Genomic DNA, 22370 nt, shown 5'->3' on the forward strand with positions numbered 1-22370 from the left:
TCAACATATTTTGATGTGTATTGGGGACACTCATAGCATCAATTTGCGCCGTTCCAATTTTCAGTCAGATGCCTGTGGTTCATGCTATTCCACAAAAAATAAATGACATTTAACAATTAGTTTAGAGGGAATTGGAGGAACCAAAGACGTCGGATTGAATATTGGAATGGTGTAAATTGATGCTATCAGTGCCCCCGATACACAAAAGAAATTTAGAAAACCTCTTTAGGATACTTTTTTTAGTATAATATTTACCATGTCGACAATTCATATTTTATGTCCATGATTTATATTGTTGGCTATATCATAAGTCCATATTCGCCTATGTTTTTTCTCAATTAGATATTTTATGTATGTCAGGATTTGAAAAAAAATAATTATGAATTTACTTCAAATAGGAAAATTTAGGAACATGCCTCTGGATCCTATTTTGATTTTAAACACGATGAAAGATGCAAAGTAAAATATATTTTAATCAAGAAAACACTTCATTTCAGCCAATAACCAATGTCTTAACAACCCCTGTCAGAACGGTGGAACCTGTGCTCAAGGTACTAATGGCTTTACATGCACGTGCCCGCCCTTCTATTCAGGAAATATATGCCAGACAGGTAAAAAATGTTACTATCTTTAAGCTAGTACGAGATTCTTAGACTAAACCCCCGCTTCTCTTTCTCTTTCCCTTACTTTCTTTGATATGTATTTTCTCAACAGGCTGAAGAATAAAAATAATCTGATTTCCAACTTACTTCCTACCCCAAGCATGTTCGTTCTGTTCCCCATTTTTCATATTCACATCATTTCCTATCCAATATAAATCACTCTCTATTTATTACCTTTAAAGATGGGTTTCTTTAATTTTTAGTGTCAAACTATTTGATTAATTGGTGTTCTAATGAATAATCATGTATTCTTAATCATATTATTATATTCTTATTGAGTTTTAACCATTCATAAATGTCCATGTATGTACAGTCTGGATAAACAAAAAAAAAAGACTTATTGACCTTTTCGATCGGTCACTCATTGCAATTCTGCTGGTTATTCTCTTCTAATTTTGATAATTATGAATTAATTATGGACATGTGAGACAAACTGGTATTTTTCCAAGTCATTAGAACACCTCTACTTTCTATTCATATAAGTATTAGCTTTTTTATTTTCATAAATAAAAATAAGGGAACCCATCTTTAAAGCTAGCGCAAAACTTAAAAAACAAACATTCCAAAAACATTATCAATTTAACAGCATGATTTCCAGTGATTCAGTTAAGGACCAATTCAAATCCAATTTATGTAAACAGTCTAATCTCTGTCACTATCATAATCATGTAGATGTATAAAAAAAATTCATGATAGCTTTAAAGGAATTGTATAGAATTTTCCTAGCTTTCATTCAGGGCCAATTATGACTTCTATTGGATCATTCCAAGTTTTCTGTATATCTGTGGAAATGCTTATGGCGTCTCTAGCACAGAAGCTGCAAATAATATCTGAGACTGTGCGATAACTACGTCATAAAACACTTATTGAAATTTCTATTGAAATTTCAATAAACAACGGACATTCGACTGAAACCAGAATGGTGCAAATCTATATTATAAGTGTCCCTGATACACATAACAAGAAAACCTCTTTACAATATCTTTGATTGTGTGTTGTTTTTCTTTCAGTGTCTCCGTGTCTGACTGGTAATCCATGTGCGAACGGAAGGTGTGTCCCAGAAACCGCATCGTCTTTATTCTCATGTGAATGTTTTAGTGGTTGGTCGGGATCTTTTTGTTCTGTGGGTAAGTGGCTCGTCTGGTTCTCGCTTTCTCGCTTTCTCCCTGTTCCCTTCATTACATATTCATACTATTCTTCAGTTGACCAAATCCTACCGTATATAATGGGATAAGTATAATTTCAGATATTTCAGTGGAAATTGTTTGAATGCTCTAGAAGACATGTACATGTATCTAAAGTTTATTCGTTATTTAGAATAAAAAAAAGCGCCCAGTCGTTCAAATGGGACATTAAACCAGATAAGGCCCGTGTGCTACACAGGTCGTTTAACTTTAAGATCCTTCAACAGTTGGAAATCGAAAAAGATTAGGCTATTGCGCATCTTGGCAAAATTTATCTCATTGCATATTGTTGAACGTCTTCATCAGTCAATTACAAGTGGTGAAGAGTAGGACGTAAACATCACTTAATATTTATATATCTAGATGTATCTGAAATAGCTTCTAATGAGAACCCTATTATGTTTTTATTACAGCTGTAAGCCCTTGTACGGACGTCAACTGCAACAACGGTGTCTGTAGACAGACTTCCCCCACTTCCTCTGTCTGTGACTGCTTCCCCAATTACACTGGTGACAGGTGTGACATTCTTCTTGGTGAGTTATTTTTTGATTATCCTTGAATATATGGTAACTAATTGACAACTTCTTGACAAATATTAAACAGATGATCGATGTTTCTGCGACAAATTTCTCCATATCCAGCATCTTAATATTTTGAATAGACGAGGGTGATCACTAGAAGTAATCGAAGCAGGATATAAGACGAAAAGCAAGAATAAACAAAAATGTTATAAATTTCTTTGCCAATAATTCTGTATGAATAGAGTCGTTAAAGAGATTACACGGAGTTTTTCTAAATATACACAAAGAAAAAAGTTAAGCACATCCTTAAACAAATCATGATAGTTTTACACCAGGTTTTAATAATTTAATAAATATAGGATTTTTGAAAAGTAAAATGTGCCTTTAATAAAGTGGAGTGAACAAATCATGACAAAATGCAGTATCTTTTGTCGCTTCTATTGGTTTAATTCTCTCATTCAAAATCGATCTTTACTCACACAAAGGGACATATGGCACGTAGACGCTTATCTGATGACACAAGATGGCAAATAATCGGTATGCACAATGCAGGAATGTCTTACAGTGCAATTGGACGGAATCTGGGTTATAATCACACTGTTATTTGTCGTCTGGTCAATAAACATCTTCAAACTGGCGCTGTGAAGGATCGACCCAGATCAGGAAGACCCCCAGTGACATCACAGAGAGAAGACAGGGACCTTCAGCGCCTTGTTCGTCGAGAACCCTTTGCAACGAGTTCTCGTCTGAAAAGCCCATGGCTGCCAAATCGTCGTTTCAGTCTAAGAACGCTCAGAAATCGGTTGAGAAGCACAGGAATGAAAGCCAGGAGGGTAATTAAACGCCCTTTGTTGACAGATCGCCACAAGGCAGCACGTTTAGCCTGGTGTATTGCTCGTCAGAACTGGAATATGAGGTCTTGGAGACGTGTTCATTGGTCAGATGAAAGTCGGTTCCTGCTCCATGTAACAGATGGCAGAACTAGAGTGTGGAGGCACCGAAACACAGCCTACACTCCTAGGAACATCAGACCAACAGTTCCATATGGTGGGGGGTCCGTCATGATATGGGGGTGTATCTCCCATGACTGGAAGTTGGATTTGGTCACCATCAGGGGTAACTTGACAGGACAACAGTACATCCGTGACGTGTTGCAACCGATTGTGGTTCCTCATTTTGACATCTTGCGAGTCGACCACAATTCATGGACGATAATGCTAGACCACATCGTTCACGAGCAGTCAACGATTTTATGAGGACCATTGCAATTACAACTTTACCATGGCCTGCTATGAGTCCGGATTTAAATCCAATAGAACATGTTTGGGATTTGGGCGACGAGTACGAGCACGTGAACCTCCTGTTCAAACTCTTCGGCAACTGGAAGCAGCACTGCATCAAGAATGGCGACAATTAACATTAGAAGAGGTTCGACGATTCACTGGAAACATGAGAAACAGGGTACATTGTGTCATTCAAGCACGCGGAGGTTACACACGTTATTGATGTTTTGAACTTTTAAGGTCAAAATGATAATGATATTGAACATTTCCAGTGCAAATTGTAACTCTTACCTCTATCTGTAAATCTGTAGCTCCATACTTTTTCATGTGTTAAAAATGTCAAAAATGAGTACCTCTCTGCCAATGTCATTTCCAATATTAAATCTCAAAGCAAATCTATCTCAAATGGTCTTCTTTGTTGTTAAATGTGCGATGGATCCGATGCAATTTGAAAAATTTAGTTACCAAGTTCGATTTCCGCTTAGTGCATCATATAATTTTGATTATGATGAAAAAACTGGGATGTGCTTAACTTTTTTCTTTGTGTATATCTTATGTGCATCAGGGACACTTATGTCATTGGTTTGCACCATTCCAATTTTCAGTCATCTGTAGCCTAAAAATCCACTACAACAAGAAACGTTTCATTACGTCACTATCGCTCATTAATTGATAATATTTTAGGCATTTGCGATAGTGATGCCATTAAACGCTTAAACGTGGCATTACAGAGGCCAAAGACATCTGATTGAAAAATGGAATGTTGCAAATCGATAATGTCATTGTTCCAAATACCCACAAAAAGAAAAAGACGACCGTCTAATCCCTTTAAATAAATTCAAGGTAAATTTTTATGCAAAAGAACGTTGTGCAAAATAATGCTGTGGAATCAAGTTGGTTTTGATTATTATTGGTATTATTATATTTTCATCCGGCTACAAATTGTGAATTGGCCAACTCTACCAACTAGTCTTCACATTAGTGAATTCTGCTTTACCATATGCCAGTGCCTTCTGTTTAATAGGAACGTTAAACCTTTCAACCACCTAATTACTATAATTTATGTTTCAGTTTCAAGCCCGTGTACAATCAACCCTTGTCAGAATGGCGGCGTCTGTAGCACTACTATTGGCAATAACTTTAGCTGTTCCTGTCCTTCAGACTTCTTTGGTACCAGATGTGAGAGTAAGTATACTTGGCATTTAAGGGATTTAAGGGAGGTACATAGCTTCTGTTTGCATCACCCTCTTTAATGAATGTGGTTTAAAACAAAGCATGACCAGATTATAGCGCCATTTTGCTAAGACCATATCATTCGTTTAAAACAAGACGTCACTCCTCAGTTATCATCATAGTTAGTTCAATAAAATACATTTAAAGAGCGTAAAATCAGTAGCTGTTAATTAAGTTTTTATGTCTTTGATAGATACCCAGTGTGATGTCAACCCGTGTCCATCTGGTCTCCCACTATGGGACTACCCAAACTGGAACGATACAGCATGCCAGAGATTTTACCGTTGTACTGCTGGGATTGTTACAGATCTGGTATGCCCCGCCGGTCAAGTTTTTAATCCATTAGGTGGATGTGAGACTGTTACGTCTGCAACATTGGCTCAAAACTTATGCTTAGCCTACCGTAATTCATTACTAGCCTAAGTGTGTCCATTTTTAATTTAAAATTATTTCTATCAATGTCTTCATATTTTTATTTCACTTCTGTATGTTTCTTATAATTTCAAATTTTTATTTCGCAAAATCTTGCCCTTACCCCAAATATTTAATCTGATAAAGAGGTTTTTCCCTACAGACGAAGACAAAGAAATTTTGTCAGGGTAGTTCATAAAAGACCAAACAATATCGTTTCAAGAATTTGAATCATTTGAAAAATAGTCATATTTGTTTTTAAAAACATTTATTTTTCAAAAATCCGAACAAAATGATAATTTTGAATTGTGTCCATTGTATTATTTAAAATTTAAATTTATCCAGTTTTCAATCTTGCCATGAATCCCTTTCAAAGCATAATATCTATTTATCTTTATATTGTGTACATGTTTATCTATTTAATTATCACGATTTGTACAAGTTTATAATTTTATAATGATCCTGGGTGTTCAAAATTGAAAATAAAATATTCCCCTTATTTTGCATGGTGTTTTTTTTATTCCTTGAATGGATAAATGAATGAATTACTGTAAGGTCATGTTTAGCCCTCTAGAACACCTGAAGTTACTTTGCACAATAATCGCATCGATTCTAATAATGATCCAGGTAGGTCGGTCAGTATCTATAGTAACTTAAACTGAGTAATGGTGGATGATATCGATATGCAAAGTAAGTTTTTAAAACGTTAACCACATTCATTACCGAATTTATTCATTCATTCATCTCATTCTTCTATTCTATCATTCAATTGCTCATCTTTTATTCATTCATATGCTCATTCATTCATTATTTGTCATGTAAACTCATGTATCCATTCATTTTTCAAACATTCATTTTTATTCTATTTCATTCTTTGACATTTTTCAAAGTTTTCATTAATTCAGTTTTATCATTCAATATTCTTATTATTTTTTGTAATCATACCCAGAAGACAATCGTGAGTTAAAATCTATTTTAATATCTATAAATACGAGAGTAAATCTATAGTCGTATCTTGTTGTTTAAAATAGTCCAATGTTGTCTTGTACACTCTTTAATACCTTTATATACGATATATTTCCTTAGCAATGCTTCATGATAGAAGCACCTGACCTCGGAGATGATGGTTTATGCTTAGAGGAATTGTCAAAAAATGTTGATATTGATTTGCATTGACGAAAGTGAACAACATATGTATATCTATCAATGGCATTCGTCAAAGACAGCATCCAATATTACAATACGATATACTCTGGTACCATTCAGAAGATCAAGTGTAGGACCATAGTTCTAAAGCTGTATGGTACAGCAATGCTCCTGGATGTATCATCGAAACATCGCATATTTGTATCTTTTTTTCATCTATTTATAAATGTTATTGTTTTAGCGTCAGACCCATGTGGAAGTTCGCCGTGTAAAAATGGAGGATTATGTTCTAGTTCTGATCTAAGTTTTAATTGTACCTGTCCTGAAGGTTATGCTGGTAGAATCTGTGAAAGTAAGTGTCCTCAATGTTCCTGATGCGAATGGGTGTCATTGTGGATATACATCTCTTCATTTTTTTAAAGATCGGTATCAAGGGGAGTGAGAAGCACAGAGTATGACATCCGTCTGCATTAAGCCCCAAACATAAGTTCGACCAATACAATTTTCTTGTCCTGTCCTATTCTAAGGAATATCGGACTAAATTCGCATATTTAGACTTGTTTCTAGAAATCAACGAAATATCCCCAAAAATGTCGATTTGTTATAATTTAAAGTGACAGTAAATCATAGAATGAATAGTAGGATATAAAGTGAACTACGATCCCATCTATTAATAGACAAAGATCAATGATTGTTTCCATTGTTATTGTCTATTCCAGATCAACAACCGTGTCCTGCTTACCCTTGTCCAGACACCGTATCATCATTCCGTTATCCAGACTGGAATAGTCTCAATTGTCAGGGCTACTATAGATGTACTGATGGAAGTTTAGTCCGAGAATTCTGCTCTGGAGCCACGTCAGCTTTCGACCCATTCACAATGGAATGTGAGGAACAGTCTCAAGATAACCTCTGTCTGGCCTATCAATTACAACAACAGTTAGGATTACCCACGTAATTTGACCGTTTCATGCTTATCGAATTATACTGTTTTGATATTTAAACTTTCGTCTAACCAATATCGCACAACAGGAAAATAATCTGTTTTTTGATCAAATTCTTGACCATCAGGATACTGTTTTTAATATTTACATTTAGTCTTATACATCTGGAGGATAATATCCTGTATATCTCTATTCCATTGCCAGCTTAGAAATGCAAATCATTGTAACTACCGGGGAGTTTTTTATTACTATTTTAAACAATAAACTTATTGTATAAGATACAGTTAAGCTACAAATCTGTCAAAATCTCGTGATAGAAATGTTTTTTTTCTATTCATTTAATTGTCACTATATGCGTATTTTCCTATCAGCAATATATGTTACTCTTGACTAAATTGTTTTTTGTGAAAACTTACGTACAATTTGGGCTAATAATAAGAAGTTTTTTTTTTACAATATACAACAATTTTTTAGTATTCGCATTATCTGATTGGTCATTTATCGCAATTTGTGTTTAATATTTAAAGATTATAGTGAAATATTCCCAGATGATAATCGTTAGATGTAAGTTAAGGGCTCTCACTAGTTTTGAATATTACCGAGATTACAATGTACAATATAAGAGTAAGATATCTAAGGGTTTATAAATACGTGGGTTTAACAGGAAAGCTTACCATAGAATATTAGTAGCATAATATACTTTCACTATTAATATAGAATACTACTCTTCGATAACTCTGGCATTCTGAATTGAATTTCATAAATACGCCCACATTTTAATGGAATATTTGGAAATAAATTCTTATTTGGGACTGATAATTCTTCAAATTGAATCAAATTCAAGAAAGATATAGTATCATTGTTGGTATTTACATCAATATAAAAACAAACGAAGTCTCTCCCTCTTATGGGTTTGTTATATCAATTCATACAGCAATCATCATCAAAATACAATTCAGAAACACCATAGTGATCAGACAGTAGTATTGTAAATATTGCATGAATTTTGTTGTGAAAATATTTGTATTAATTTTATCCCAGTGTTTGTAAATATTATTTTATGATTTTTTTTTATAATTTTTCATCTTTCTTACTTTGTAATTTAAACTTGTTTTGATTTTTCTAGAAGTTTATTTTATAGTTTTGTGGTGAAATCTTAATTTGGTTCTTTTGGGTTTACACAAAGGGTTTTAGCTGAAGAAATGAAAATAATAAAAGCTTAAGGATGTAAACCGTCGAAGATAAATATATATATATATAAAGTTGTGGGTAAATCTGTAACAGATCCATTTTATAAATCGTAAGGTCTCAAAACTTACAACAGAAGCTCGAGCGAAAGTTTTACTTCAATACACGGCATCTAATCACAAAAATAATTGATATAGTAGCCGGTGTCCGATTGTATTGAGCTGTTCGAGTCTACATGTATCTTCCCTGTACATTTATCGTGATTACTTTTAAATTACTTTCGTTTTTGCTTTGATTCCTTTTATTGTTAATTTAAGTATATATGATAATCGAGATAATAATCAAATTGAATATGGTTTCATCACTTTCCTATATGATAATCGAGATAACAATTAAATTAAGTATGTTTTCGTTACTTTCCTATATGATAATCGAGATAACAATTAAATTAAGTATGATTTCATTACTTTCCTATATGATAATCGAGATAACAATTAAATTAAGTATGATTTCATTACTTTCCTATATGATAATCGAGATAACAATTAAATTAAATATGGTTTCATTACTTTCCTATATGATAATCGAGATAACAATTAAATTAAGTATGATTTCGTTACTTTCCTATATGATAATCGAGATAACAATTAAATTAAGTATGGTTTCATTACTTTCCTATATGATAATCGACATAACAATTAAATTAAGTATGTTTTCGTTACTTTCCTATATGATAACCGAGACTACAATTAAATTAAATATGGTTTCATTACTTTCCTATATGATAATCGAGATGACAATTAAATTAAGTATGATTTCGTTACTTTCCTATATGATAATCGAGATAACAATTAAATTAAGTATGGTTTCATTACTTTCCTATATGATAATCGAGATAACAATTAAATTAAGTATGATTTCATTACTTTCCAATATGATAATCGAGATAACAATTAAATTAAGTATGGTTTCATTACTTTCCTATATGATAATCGAGATAACAATTAAATTAAGTATGATTTCGTTACTTTCCTATATGATAATCGAGATAACAATTAAATTAAATATGGTTTCATTACTTTCCTATATGATAATCGAGATAACAATTAAATTAAGTATGATTTCATTACTTTCCTATATGATAATCGAGATAACAATTAAATTAAGTATGATTTCGTTACTTTCCTATATGATAATCGAGATAACAATTAAATTAAGTATGATTTCGTTACTTTCCAATATGATAATCGAGATAACAATTAAATTAAGTATGATTTCATTACTTTCCTAAATGATAACCGAGACTACAAGGCAATTTGTCTCATTTTAACAGAAGCATAAAATACATTTTTTCTAGATAATTTATTTATATTTATGAATATTTGTATATAACTTGGGTTTTATAATGTTTATATATTTTTCATTTGTGTTTTGTTTTTTGGTTTTTTTTTGTGTCCAAGAGTTCGAGCTTTGTAAAAATGTAAATAAATTTGTCTGCAGTAAAAAAAAAATGTGTTTTTCAAAGTTACTTATTCTGCGCAAATTCATACTTCCGGAGGAACCCTTAAAGGAGCACCTTCACTATCCGTTCGACCAATCATACCTTAGTTTCAGAAACAGGAATTTTTTTAGCTTACATAATCAGTAATAGTGTTCACAGATCATCATCGAAATTTGAGCCTTCAAATCCATTATGTTTCCATTATTATCGAAAGTTGAAAATTCGACTTGAATTTTAGTGAGATTATGCCACATATAGGAAACACATATATTATATAAGAATAGACAGTAAAATTTCTAGTTTGAGGTATATTTGAAGGGATTATGCGATTTTCGTGCGTTTTAGTACTTGTTAAGACTTTTAAAGCACAATTAAGACCCAAATCAATCCCCGAAAATGCCGACTGTTCCAATTTAAAGAGTTCGGGCTGGCACCCGGAGGACTTTTGGAGATATTTTTGTAGGTCTGGTGTCAGTTTCGCAAAAAATCGTCCTATATTGGGAAGTCGGGTTTTAAAAATGCAAATTTCCAGGTTTTGTTTGGAAGACTTTTTGAAAAACAAGGTCCGAAAAACTGCTTGCCCTCACTGCTTGCATGAGCACTCGCTCAATAATCAACTCACGGAAACTAACAAACATTGGCGAACGCTAGCGAGTGGTCACCTTTCTTACTGGATATCTTGAAATATGACGAGAAGCATTTATCTCACAATTTTGTCATGACATAGCAACAAAGTTGAAAATTATTTGCACCTTGCTCTATTTACTAAATCTTCGGAGCATGACGAGGTGAGGAAATCTAATAAAAACGTGTTGGTGAAAACAGTGTTCTGAATCAGAAAACACATTTGATCGTGTTAATGTTTTGATTCAAACAGGATGTACCCTGTATCATAATTGATAATATATCGGGTGACCAAGAAACAACGATAACACTTTCCAATACAGGATTATCCATAACGCATCAAAGCTTAGATCATGATATATTACCCTCATCATTATAGAGTTATTACATATCTTTCACAAAACATTAGTTGAAACACTTTGAAATAGCAGCATTTCTTGTCAAAAAATGTAATCCCAAAAGTTATTATTGTAATTTCTCTAAAATTGTCAATCTGGACACTTTCGACACAAACAGTTCATAAAAAAGGTACACTCCAACATATATACATCAATCAGACAAAACTGAGCAATGAAACGTCAGCCACGGGATTCGGGATTCATTTATCTCAACAAATAGTCCCCTTATCCTGCTCCCCCATTTCAAATATTTACCCTTGAGAATGCATCCTGTCGGTGACGGAGATAGGCAAAAAAAGGCAAACGTCTCATTACTCGGACGTAAACCTAATAAATTTACATATGAAATAACACACTTCTTCAAAAGATTGCCTATGAAAATAAAATTACATGTACCTACATTTCGGGCTGAAAACCTCCAATGTTGGCCTACGGCCTACATTCAGATTTCAAAGAAATGATTTATTGTTTGAAATTTTCATTTAGCCAAAGACGATCTTAGACTCTTATTAGTATTTTGGGGTTGATATTTCAATTTAAACAGCAAATGATCGGCAAAATGCAGCTTGGGTTCACATTGTGGTCAGACAATTTCAATGGTTTTGATAATTTGTCTCCATGTCATGATTTGTCATCTGTCTGGGCACGTATATGGCCTATACCTATTATTAAGCATTGCGACTTCTTGACCACCTTATCAAATTACTAGTAAGACTTCTAAATTGAAGTTAACAAATGTTTTAATTGATTATATTAGAGTTTCTCGGACTAGACAGTAACAAACTAACTATAGACACTTTAATTTCAAAACAAACTAGCGCTCATCCTGTATAAGATACAGCCATCAAATCAGTGAGTTGGCTGAATTTTCCAAATCCGATGGTGTTCAATTTCTGTATTATTACCAAACACTGAACAATAACATAAGAATACTTCGGACTATCATAAAAACAAACATCAATATTTCATCTATTTGGCTGCGATTTGTGAATTCTTCTCCAAAAACGAGACAAAGACAAGCGTAAACAGAAATGATTTGACCCTAATCTAATCCTGACAACGACAAGAATCATTAAAAATAATTACAAAGCAACTTGTTCGTGCATGTGCATGTATAAAGAGAGCCCAAAAGAATACGCGTTTTGTGAAGCTAAACAGAGTGAGCTAGCAACTAACGCGTGATAATTCGAGATTTTATGTGATTTATCGCCATAACTGTTTTGTTGTTGTGTGTTAATCCAACAACTAGAAAAATGGTAAGTGAGCCTGGAATAAGATAATTTCAGGAATTATCAGTTGTATTTATTTAATGGCCATGCCTTTTGGCTTTGAATTAACGTAACCTTGATCGACATTGATCCATCCATTTGATTTTAGAACCCAATTTTTATGATGAAATGTGAACGTTGGAAAAAAGAAAGGAAACATTCATTGATTCAGAGAAACATGGATGAATGATCAGTTACTAAAAATACGTCTAATTTTTAAATTGAGATATCTGTTAATAATATGTGATTTCTCAATTAAGCAGAGATCCATTTCTCTGAAAAATGTATAACATTTTGACATAAGTGTTATCGGTATAAAACAGAGTTCGAGATCCTGAAATAGTGAGTGGGTGGGTGTGTGTTTGTTCCTTCCCATCACTGATATCATGCTCATACTATGTTTTTTTTTCTTATTCTAAAGACTATAATACTTGCTCAGCTCTTTTGACGCATGTCAATCAGATACAGTAAAAGATAGCCTACAGTCTAAGCAAAATAGGACAATCAAATGTCATTAAGTATATAACATCTTTCACTGATTCAATGGAACCTAATGACATAATCTTATATTCAGATAACAGTCTGCTAACCTGCGGGTCTTGGTGTAGATTTTATTAGCAGTAACCTTAGTCTCCAAATGCAGAAAAACATGGAACCAAATGTCAAAGGCCCTGTGGGTTCAGATCCAAAACATTTTTCATGTTTTGTCACATTGGGTGTTACTTTATAAAAATGAAAACCAAGATTGACAACTTCACTATTGAGAAGTAAAGAGAACCATAAAAAACTTCTAACATGTTGAATGCAGACTGTTGATAGCAATAGCAATCTATTATTTCTCTTTCAACAGTTCCAATATTATAATCTCTAAGTGACATTTAGAAGTAGATAGAACATTTTTGCAAAAATTAAAGGATGGAGTAGTATATCCATAATAGTGTTTCTTATTCTTTCAGGATGTCTTTTTGACAATTCGTCAGAAAAAGACAACAATTTTTACCGATGCCAAAGAATCAACTACTGTCAATGAGGTAAAGAAGATTATTGAAGGAATTTTAAAAGTGGCTCCAGAAAATCAAAAACTTTTTAAAGATGATCAGGTATGATTGAAGTTCATTAAGTTTCTATTCCTCATGGTGGTTAGAGGCAAGGTGTCAGTGTTATTTTTACTGTCCACATATTCTAGTATCAATAATAATTCTCTGTTCTTAATGTTTCCACATCTCTGTAATCTAAGGTATACGTTAAAGCAGCATCTATGTTCTATCTATGTGTCCTTTCACATTTCTTTGTAAAGACTCTAGAATTTAATTGGCATATTCCTCAAATATAGTTAATATTCAAATTGTTGGCTCTCTGCTAATAAACAACAGGTTATTGAAGTAATTTAGATTGCTTGTAATCCGAAATGGGAGGAATTCGTCACTTTTCAACTTCTTAATACTTCTTAAATAAGATAACAGAGTTATAACCCTTGACAGTTTTAAACATCTCTACGGGTATTAACGAAAGGATTGATAAGCTGGTTGTCTATCAGACAAATGAAATCTTTTTAGCTTTTTCTTGGGCCATGAAAACTTGTGTTGATAATACCAGTACTTAAAATAATTTTCAGCCTTTAACTGATGACAATAAAACATTGAGTGATTGCGGATTTACAAGTGCTACAGCTCGTGCCCAGCAACCAGCTACTATTGGTCTAGCAACTAGAAAGGATGGTAAGTATGCTATGCTTTAATCATCATACTGTGATATCTGCAACTTTCACGAAGGGTTGATTTCAACGAGTCAGCCAACCTACCTAATTTTCAGCGAACGTCCATTGATAGAAACAATGAATTATAGGATTGAAGGATTATTCTTATTGTACCCATTTACAGCTTGATTGATTGAGAATATATTGAGGTTGACTTGTGAGAAAATATGGCCTTGTCTTGAATAATGAAGGAAGATAACTCCCTCATGTCACCAGACTTTTAAATGTCGATTCATACACTATTTGTTCAATGTAACCAAATCTATCCTCAATTTCATGGTCAGTATAGGAAATAAATTTCAAATTGAATTTTATTTTCAGATGGTGAATTTGAAAATTTGGAGATAACGCCATTGTCTAATCCACCAGAACTGCCAGATGTCATGAAACCCCAAGAATCAACTTCCTCTCATGCCCAGGAGCAAGCTGCGTCTTAATTTATTATCTTAGTCTTATAACTCCATTCTATTAATCTGTATATTTGAAACAAAATATCCTCAATTCCTTTTTTTATCTGCAAATTGCACAAAGAGAACTCAAATTTTGTTGTTAGCTTCTGAGGCGTTGTTTGGTATTGTAGTAAATTTTTAAAGCATTATTGAAACATATTCAGGGTATGGTCACTCTCTAAATTTAAATGGGCAACTTTTATTTCTTTTCATTATTTAACTCTGGGGTCTTGTGGTAATCGCAAGAAATATCAAGGACATTATTGATATACAGGAATGTTACTTTGTATCTAACACATTTTATAATTCTTGAGCATTTTTGATTGTCAATGTAATTTGAATATTAATTTACATCAAACTTCTAAACATATGTTAAGTTTTTCCCACAAGATTTCAATGAAAATGTAGTAGTATTCTAACGATAATATGTCCTCAGAGTTGGCCCTGATAATAATTTCTCAGGCCTTTTCACAAAACAAAAGTTGTCAATGAATCTAGGAAGTTCTATAATCCTTATCATAATTTCTGGGGTCTATTCACAAAAACTTGTCTCAAGAAATACTATAATCTTATTGGTTAATTAACTAAATTTATAATTAATCTTAGTCGTTAACCATACAAGTTCAGATTTACAAGTTTTGGACCTCTATACATGTGATTGAATATATCAATGTAATGCAACAGTCAAAGATTTCTACTCAACAGTGGGAAATTAGTTATGAAAATTTTGAGTTCAGCTTCAATATCAAATGCTTAATGTTATTATTGAAAATAAAACAATGGGGCATAACATTGAAGTCATTCAGCTTTACTTAATTTTAAAACAACTTTCAAATTCATGCACCTAACTTTATCATTGTCATTCTGATTTTATTTCAAAGTCTTCAAATTCTCTGATTTTTTTTAATCTTGGTTAGTGACTGCTTATATTCATTAGCTTGCTTTGTTGGCAAAAATAAATTTGATTTCCTAGGCTGGATATAATATGCTGGTCATCAATTTTATCCCCTCATGTTTTATTAAACTCTTCCACACACATGTACTTTCTATTAATATGAAACTGTATTTGTACTATTGGAAGAGCTCAATTATAAATCTAGGGGTGTTTTTGCTGCCTGTTAATCTATATCCAGCCTTGGATATTTGCATAAATTTATGTCCAAGGTTGATATAAAATTGCCTTCGTTCAATTCCGCTCATATCAATTAGTTTGGGGCAGGTAGTCTTCTTTCTGTGAATTGTTTTTCAACAAGATTTTTTAGAGATCCTATTATTATTATAAATAAAGTGAAATTTGTTTTTATAAAAGCTGTCTTAGTTTTCTGTATCAAAAGATTTGCATCTTCTATGTAAGATTTGAACGATATATAGAAGCGAGGAGCACATATAACAAAACACAAGACAATATTATGGAATATAACACACTTCTTTAATAAGGTTAGGCACATAACGTTTAAACACATTATACACGTGTCAGCATCAGATGTATTATCTTGTTATATGCATCTTCTATGTTGTTCACTTTCAACTGTGGAGAACCTGGTTTGCTCATACTACCATCTGATAAGTAAGATTAAATGCAGCGATTTGATTGGATCACACGCCACTGGACTACGGTAGTGAACTCCAATCGGCTGTATTTGTTAGCTTCCAATCAAATTGCTGTATTAACGACCTTCCGTGATTAATAAAGGATGCTATTACCCTACAATCAAGTGAAAGAGGAAGTTTGTTAAAGTTTGACATTGTGAAGATTATCATGACCTTTAACCCTGTGTCAGTACGTATCTGTAGAATGGTTACTTGTTATTTTCAATTGGTTTATTCCCATCTTGGCAATTCATTCCAAATTCACCCTTACCTCCTAATTCCCATTTTTCATTGCACTTTTTCAAGGGACACAAATCAAAACAGACTTTGTTATATCCTCTTGTCTTTAGGTTATAATCAAATTAACAAGAAATAATAATAAGAGAAATAATGACAGAAGCAAATGAAGAGGAAGAGTAAGTTGAATACAGAAATATTCCAAATATATTAAAGGAATACTACGTCTTAGAATTAACATAAAATTTAAGAATTCTAAACTTGGCGAATAAAAGGCAGTAGATATTTAGTGATCTTATTTCAATTATAAGGTACAGTACAATAACAAAATAATTACACTGTTACAATATTGATCAATCCATCAATTTAAAAATATCAAAACAGAACCTGAAACATGTTACTTAGAGTTTGAGGATCTGTGTTAATATTTCTACTTTCAATGATATTGATTTAAATGAAGCAAATATTGAATTGTAACCACTAACCACTGAAGTCGTCTCATAATATAACACTTTCAATTCTTTTTGAACTTAAACAATACTCAAAAACTGGCTATAACTAAAATATTTGTTTTTTTTAAATCTTTTTTAATAACCTATATAAAACTTAAACAACATACTAAATAAACATTACCATGGATATTCCACGTCCTCTGTCCTGTGTTAGAAAGTTTTTTCACCAAAATCTTGTTAAACATTTGAAAATTTATTTCCATTTTCATTTCAGCAAAAAAATTGAAAAAAAAATATAAAGAAAGACTTAGATTTATCAGTTGAAATTATATGCCAGGACTGAATCAAACAATTGATAAATCCTTACATAAAATAAACAGTGGCAGCTTTAGAACCTCGAACTGGGAGAGGCCACGGCAAACTTTTTTTTTAATCCAACCTATGGAATCAACAGGAACAACTTTTGTAAGTACACAGTTTAAATACTGTATTTAATGCAATTTGAAAGAGTATTCTTTCACTATTGTTACATTTATACAATGAAAAAATGCTTATTTTCCACCAACAAATTTATAAATTTGAGCCTTTGGAGCCCAGTTCAATATATATTCTTTCTTTTCTTTTTTTTTTTCATTCATTCATTATATTGTCCCCATGGGTTGAATGTTAGACAGGACCATGTCCTTGTGTATTGGACCTAATTCTGACCCATGTAAAATAAAGAGTTAATTATTATCACAAGTAGTGGCAATGGATTTCAGCATTGGAATACATCAATTTGAAATAACCTTCTTCTGGAGAGATTTACAAGATAAATAAATAATTCCAATATGCAATATTATTGCTTTAAGGAGTTGATGAAAGGGAAAGTAATCTGCCATGGACAAAACCATTACTCAGACTTTTATATGTTTTATAAAGAGTGATCATAGATTTTGTAAAGGTGTTCATGAATTCATCTTCATAAAAGCGTTTGACAATCACAGAGGCATTTTAAATCTTCATACAGGCCTACTGTACATCAGTCCATCACACTGCACATGTAGTAGTGACCAACACTTCACTTGCCCTAATTACCAAACTATGAAAACTTCCATTATTATTTTTGAACAATGAGTGAAGGATGATAAATGGATTTAAAAGATGAAGCTTTAAGCACAATTGAATTAATTTAATGCAGCACTGTTCATTTGCAATGCTATTAGCATGATATCCAAATATGATGATTAAGCACTGTTTGTTTGTGATGCTGTTTGCAGGAGATATGGAACCATGATATTCAAATATGATGAAGCACTACGCTGTCTATCAAACACTTTCACTTAGTAAAATTATCCATATCTTTAGGTTTTTTGATCCAGGCTCCTATTTGACTGACTATAAAATGTTCATGTAAAGCCTGTTTAGCCTGTTGATAATGAACCGAGTTTCGTTTTGCCACCTCGTACGTGGGTACTTGTTCTAAAGACTGTTTTTGAGACATTCTGGCCATGTCTTTATGCCGAGATAGAAAGGCAGCTTTACATAATCTACTGGCCATCAGTTTACCAGATTTAAACGGAGATCTGAAATAGAAAAGAGTGTCTCTAGTCAAACGCACACTGATAAATCTTTTGAGGTAATATCTAGGATTTTTTAGCATCAACTATCTTATACTTGGCTACTGGGGGCCCCTCAAACACCCCCCCCCTATTAAGCTACAGGAATGCTGAAGTGAGGATATGATATGTTAACCCTACGTTACAACAAATTATTGGTATCACCTCCACAGGGCATCTTTCCATCACCATCAATGCCAGAGATATTCTCTGATCTAACCAAATTTTCTTGTAGGATGTGAAGGATCAAATCAGAGTGACTGAATTTAAGTCCATTGCAGTTTCTTAAAATTTCTAAATATGTTCGTTTTCCTGAGAGATCGAAATGACATGCTTGGAATCACCAGTTGTCAAGAACTACCTTCAGAGTAGTTCGTATCAAACTATATATAATCAAACTTACAATGGTGTAGTCTTTCCCGTGATTCCATCCGTGATTTCTATTTTATCATCAGCAGCTGACCAATTAACACTCAGCGAAGTGATGTGAACCCCGTTAGGGTACAGCTCCGCTAGGGGTATGGTTACGTTATAAAGACGAGGGTGGTTAATATGATAGGGAGGGGGCAAACTTTCAGTCAATACATCATACACACGACAACAAGCTGTTCTCGATAGATGACCATGATCAAACCCAGAACCTGAAATTAAATGATAAATTGTTGGTTACAAGTCAACCAAGGGCAATAAGTCAGTATTTCTTGATTAATAATCTTGAAACATGAACTTATCCAAGATCTAAAAACTTGCATCTTCAATTGCAATCAAAGCTGTAGCGTTATGGAGAACGACCAAACTATAGAAGTAGCAATTTTTTAAATTATGTATTTGAATTACACCCAGACCACTCTATTAAGCTGGATGGTGCTACTGCCTAGGCAATAATATTGTTATTATACAAACAAATTAAAGAGGCCTGAGAACAAAACAGTTTGCATGCATAACTTACATAAAGTATTTCTTAAGATTTTGTAATTATTATGAAATTATAAGCGTAAGAATGCTCTTTTGAATATTCTAGAATATTCTTAACAAATAATATATCCTACCCATAGTAATAGAGGTGATATAAATAGGCTCTATAAAATGGCTGTAAACTGCCCCCTGAATACCCAGTATATTCCAGGCTAGAAGTTTATCACTACCACTCATTATCAATAGATCTTCCCCCACCTCACCCTCTACCTGGAATTTCTCCACAGTTTGACCAACTTGCAGGCTTGGTTCCGCTTGACACAATACACCTGGAATTATAATAATATATACAAATAAATACAAGAGAAATACACATCACACATTCAATTATTGTCCAGTGGCTCACTTTAGCCAAATAGCTAAATAGATTCAAGCAAAGGCATAAGGTTTGAACAGGGTCAATTGTAGCTTCTATTTACACTATTCAAACCAAATTGTATACTATACATAAAAATAATCAAAGTTCATAAAAACTTCTATGTATAACATTGGCCATGGTATTTGTGATAATGCTATCTTCTTGATTCAATTGTTTTCACATAAAAAAATTAGAAACCCCCTTTATATCCCTTAACAACCAGTATGTGTTTCACTGCATGATGCTTACCATCTTCATTTTTAGTACAAAGCATCCCATGAGTCTCTTTTACAAAACAGGGAAAGTGGGCACCGATCTCCAACAACTCTTCCTCTTCTGGTTGAAGACGTGGGGAGGGGCTGAAATAAGACAAGAGGAGGGACTGAAATAAGACAAGAAGAGGGGCTGAAATAAGACAAGAAGAGAAGCTGAAACAAGACAAGAGGCGGGGCTTAAATAAGACAAGAGGAGGGGCTGAAATAAGATAAGAGGAGGGGCTGAAATAAGACAAGAGGAGGGGCTGAAATAAGATAAGAGGAGGGACTGAAATAAGACAAGAGGAGGAGCTGAAATAAGATAAGAAGAGGGACTGAAATAAGACAAGAGGAGGAGCTGAAATAAGACAAGGGGAGGGGCTGAAATAAGACAAGAGGAGGCGCTGAAATAAGACAAGGGGAGGGGCTGAAATAAGACAAGAGGAGGGGCTGAAATAAGACAAGGGGAGGGGCTGAAATAATACAAGAGGAGGGACTGAAATAAGGCAAGAGGAGAAGCTGAAACAAGACAAGAGGAGGGGCTTAAATAAGACAAGAGAGGGGCTTAAATAAGATAAGAGGAGGGGCTGAAATAAGACAAGAGGAGGGGCTGAAATAAGATAAGAGGAGGGACTGAAATAAGACAAGAGGAGGGGCTGAAATAAGATAAGAAGAGGGACTGAAATAAGACAAGAGGAGGAGCTGAAATAAGACAAGAGGGACTGAAATAAGGCAAGAGGAGAAGCTGAAACAAGACAAGAGGACGGGCTTAAATAAGACAAGAGAGGGACTGAAATAAGACAGATAAGCTAGATAAATACAACAGTATATCATCATTGAAATGATTACTAGTTATTTAGTTAAGTAATTGTTATCTTATATAATTGTGTTCAGTTATTTTCATGATCAGATTCTACTCACTCTGAAATATGTCTTTGATAATCTCCATCAGGAGGTGTTGACAGGAACAGATGTAATTTAACGTCTGGTTTTAACATTAAATACCCCGGCCATGTCTGACTGACAGTAAAAATAGACTGAGATACATTCCCTTCCCAATGCATCTTCATTTCTTTATGTAAATATCTACAAAATAACATTAACGTAAATTTTAATAAAAAAAAATAAACGAAAAGCATTTGAGAAGAACAAATAAATAAACTGTTAAAGGTAAAATACAGTAATTAATGATATTTTGATGCTAATATTTGCAAAGAAAAAAAAACATATTAATGAATGCTTTATTAACACTTTATATAATATCTTTTTCCATCGCTGGCGTTAGATTGCCATGTTAAATTGACGTTGTTAATCATGAGGTGGAAGAAGGGAATCAGTGTGTTGCGCATGCATAATACCGAATTGCCTTATTGTCTAAAACATAATGCTTAATGCTGGGTTTTATGTGAGTATTATCAACAAAATTTAAAACAATACTTACTTTAATAAAGACTGTCTGGCTATAACTAAAATTTAAAACAATACTTACTTTAATAAAGACTGTCTGGCTATAACTAAAATTTAAAACAATACTTACTTTAATAAAGACTGTCTGGCTATAACTAAAATCTAAAACAATACTTACTTTAATAAAGACTGTCTGGCTATAACTAAAATATAAAACAATACTTACTTTAATAAAGACTGTCAGGCTATAACTAAAATCTAAAACAATACTTACTTTAATAAAGACTGTCTGGCTATAACTAAAATCTAAAACAATACTTACTTTAATAAAGACTGTCTGACTATAACTGAAATCTAAAACAATACTTACTTTAATAAAGACTGTCTGGCTATAACTGAAATCTAAAACAATACTTACTTTAATAAAGACTGTCTGACTATAACTGAAATCTAAAACAATACTTACTTTAATAAAGACTGTCTGGCTATAACTAAAATCTAAAACAATACTTACTTTAATAAAGACTGTCAGGCTATAACTAAAATCTAAAACAATACTTACTTTAATAAAGACTGTCTGGCTATAACTAAAATCTAAAACAATACTTACTTTAATAAAGACTGTCTGACTATAACTGAAATCTAAAACAATACTTACTTTAATAAAGACTGTCTGGCTATAACTGAAATCTAAAACAATACTTACTTTAATAAAGACTGTCTGACTATAACTGAAATCTAAAACAATACTTACTTTAATAAAGACTGTCTGGCTATAACTAAAATCTAAAACAATACTTACTTTAATAAAGACTGTCAGGCTATAACTAAAATCTAAAACAATACTTACTTTAATAAAGACTGTCAGACTATAACTAAAATCTAAAACAATACTTACTTTAATAAAGACCGTCGGGCTATAACTAAAGCT

At 32.9% G+C, this 22370-nt stretch overlaps 3 protein-coding genes across 3 annotated transcripts in view; 2 read left to right on the top strand and 1 right to left on the bottom strand.

The window, feature by feature from the left end:
- The window catches only part of LOTGIDRAFT_238278 (hypothetical protein), a gene marked incomplete at both ends in the record, with an annotated part of 36918 nt that extends 29520 nt beyond the window's left edge, over positions 1 to 7398 (top strand). The window contains 6 exons of the mRNA XM_009049557.1: positions 498 to 611; positions 1673 to 1789; positions 2260 to 2379; positions 4722 to 4835; positions 6682 to 6792; positions 7160 to 7398. Of these exons, the coding sequence (XP_009047805.1) occupies positions 498 to 611; positions 1673 to 1789; positions 2260 to 2379; positions 4722 to 4835; positions 6682 to 6792; positions 7160 to 7398 (815 nt within the window). The remainder of the gene's footprint in view (positions 1 to 497; positions 612 to 1672; positions 1790 to 2259; positions 2380 to 4721; positions 4836 to 6681; positions 6793 to 7159) is intronic.
- A 4893-nt stretch (positions 7399 to 12291) lies between these two features.
- LOTGIDRAFT_225362 (hypothetical protein) lies at positions 12292 to 15876 on the top strand. Its single transcript, XM_009049558.1, has 4 exons — positions 12292 to 12351; positions 13320 to 13463; positions 13979 to 14081; positions 14441 to 15876. The coding sequence occupies exons 1-4, from the start codon at positions 12349 to 12351 to the stop codon at positions 14554 to 14556; spliced, it is 366 nt and encodes a 121-aa protein (XP_009047806.1). The 5' UTR covers positions 12292 to 12348; the 3' UTR covers positions 14557 to 15876.
- Positions 15877 to 18165: 2289 nt separating this feature from the next.
- On the bottom strand, positions 18166 to 19078 carry LOTGIDRAFT_139693 (hypothetical protein; the record flags this gene model as incomplete). The annotated part of the gene is made up of 2 exons (XM_009049559.1): positions 18166 to 18412; positions 18849 to 19078. Coding segments are annotated over 2 exons (477 nt in total), but the record flags the coding sequence as incomplete, so codon positions are not given.
- Between the last annotated feature and the right edge of the window lie 3292 nt (positions 19079 to 22370).

Source organism: Lottia gigantea (assembly GCF_000327385.1).
Source record: "Lottia gigantea unplaced genomic scaffold LOTGIsca_139, whole genome shotgun sequence".
NCBI lineage: Eukaryota > Metazoa > Mollusca > Gastropoda > Lottiidae > Lottia > Lottia gigantea.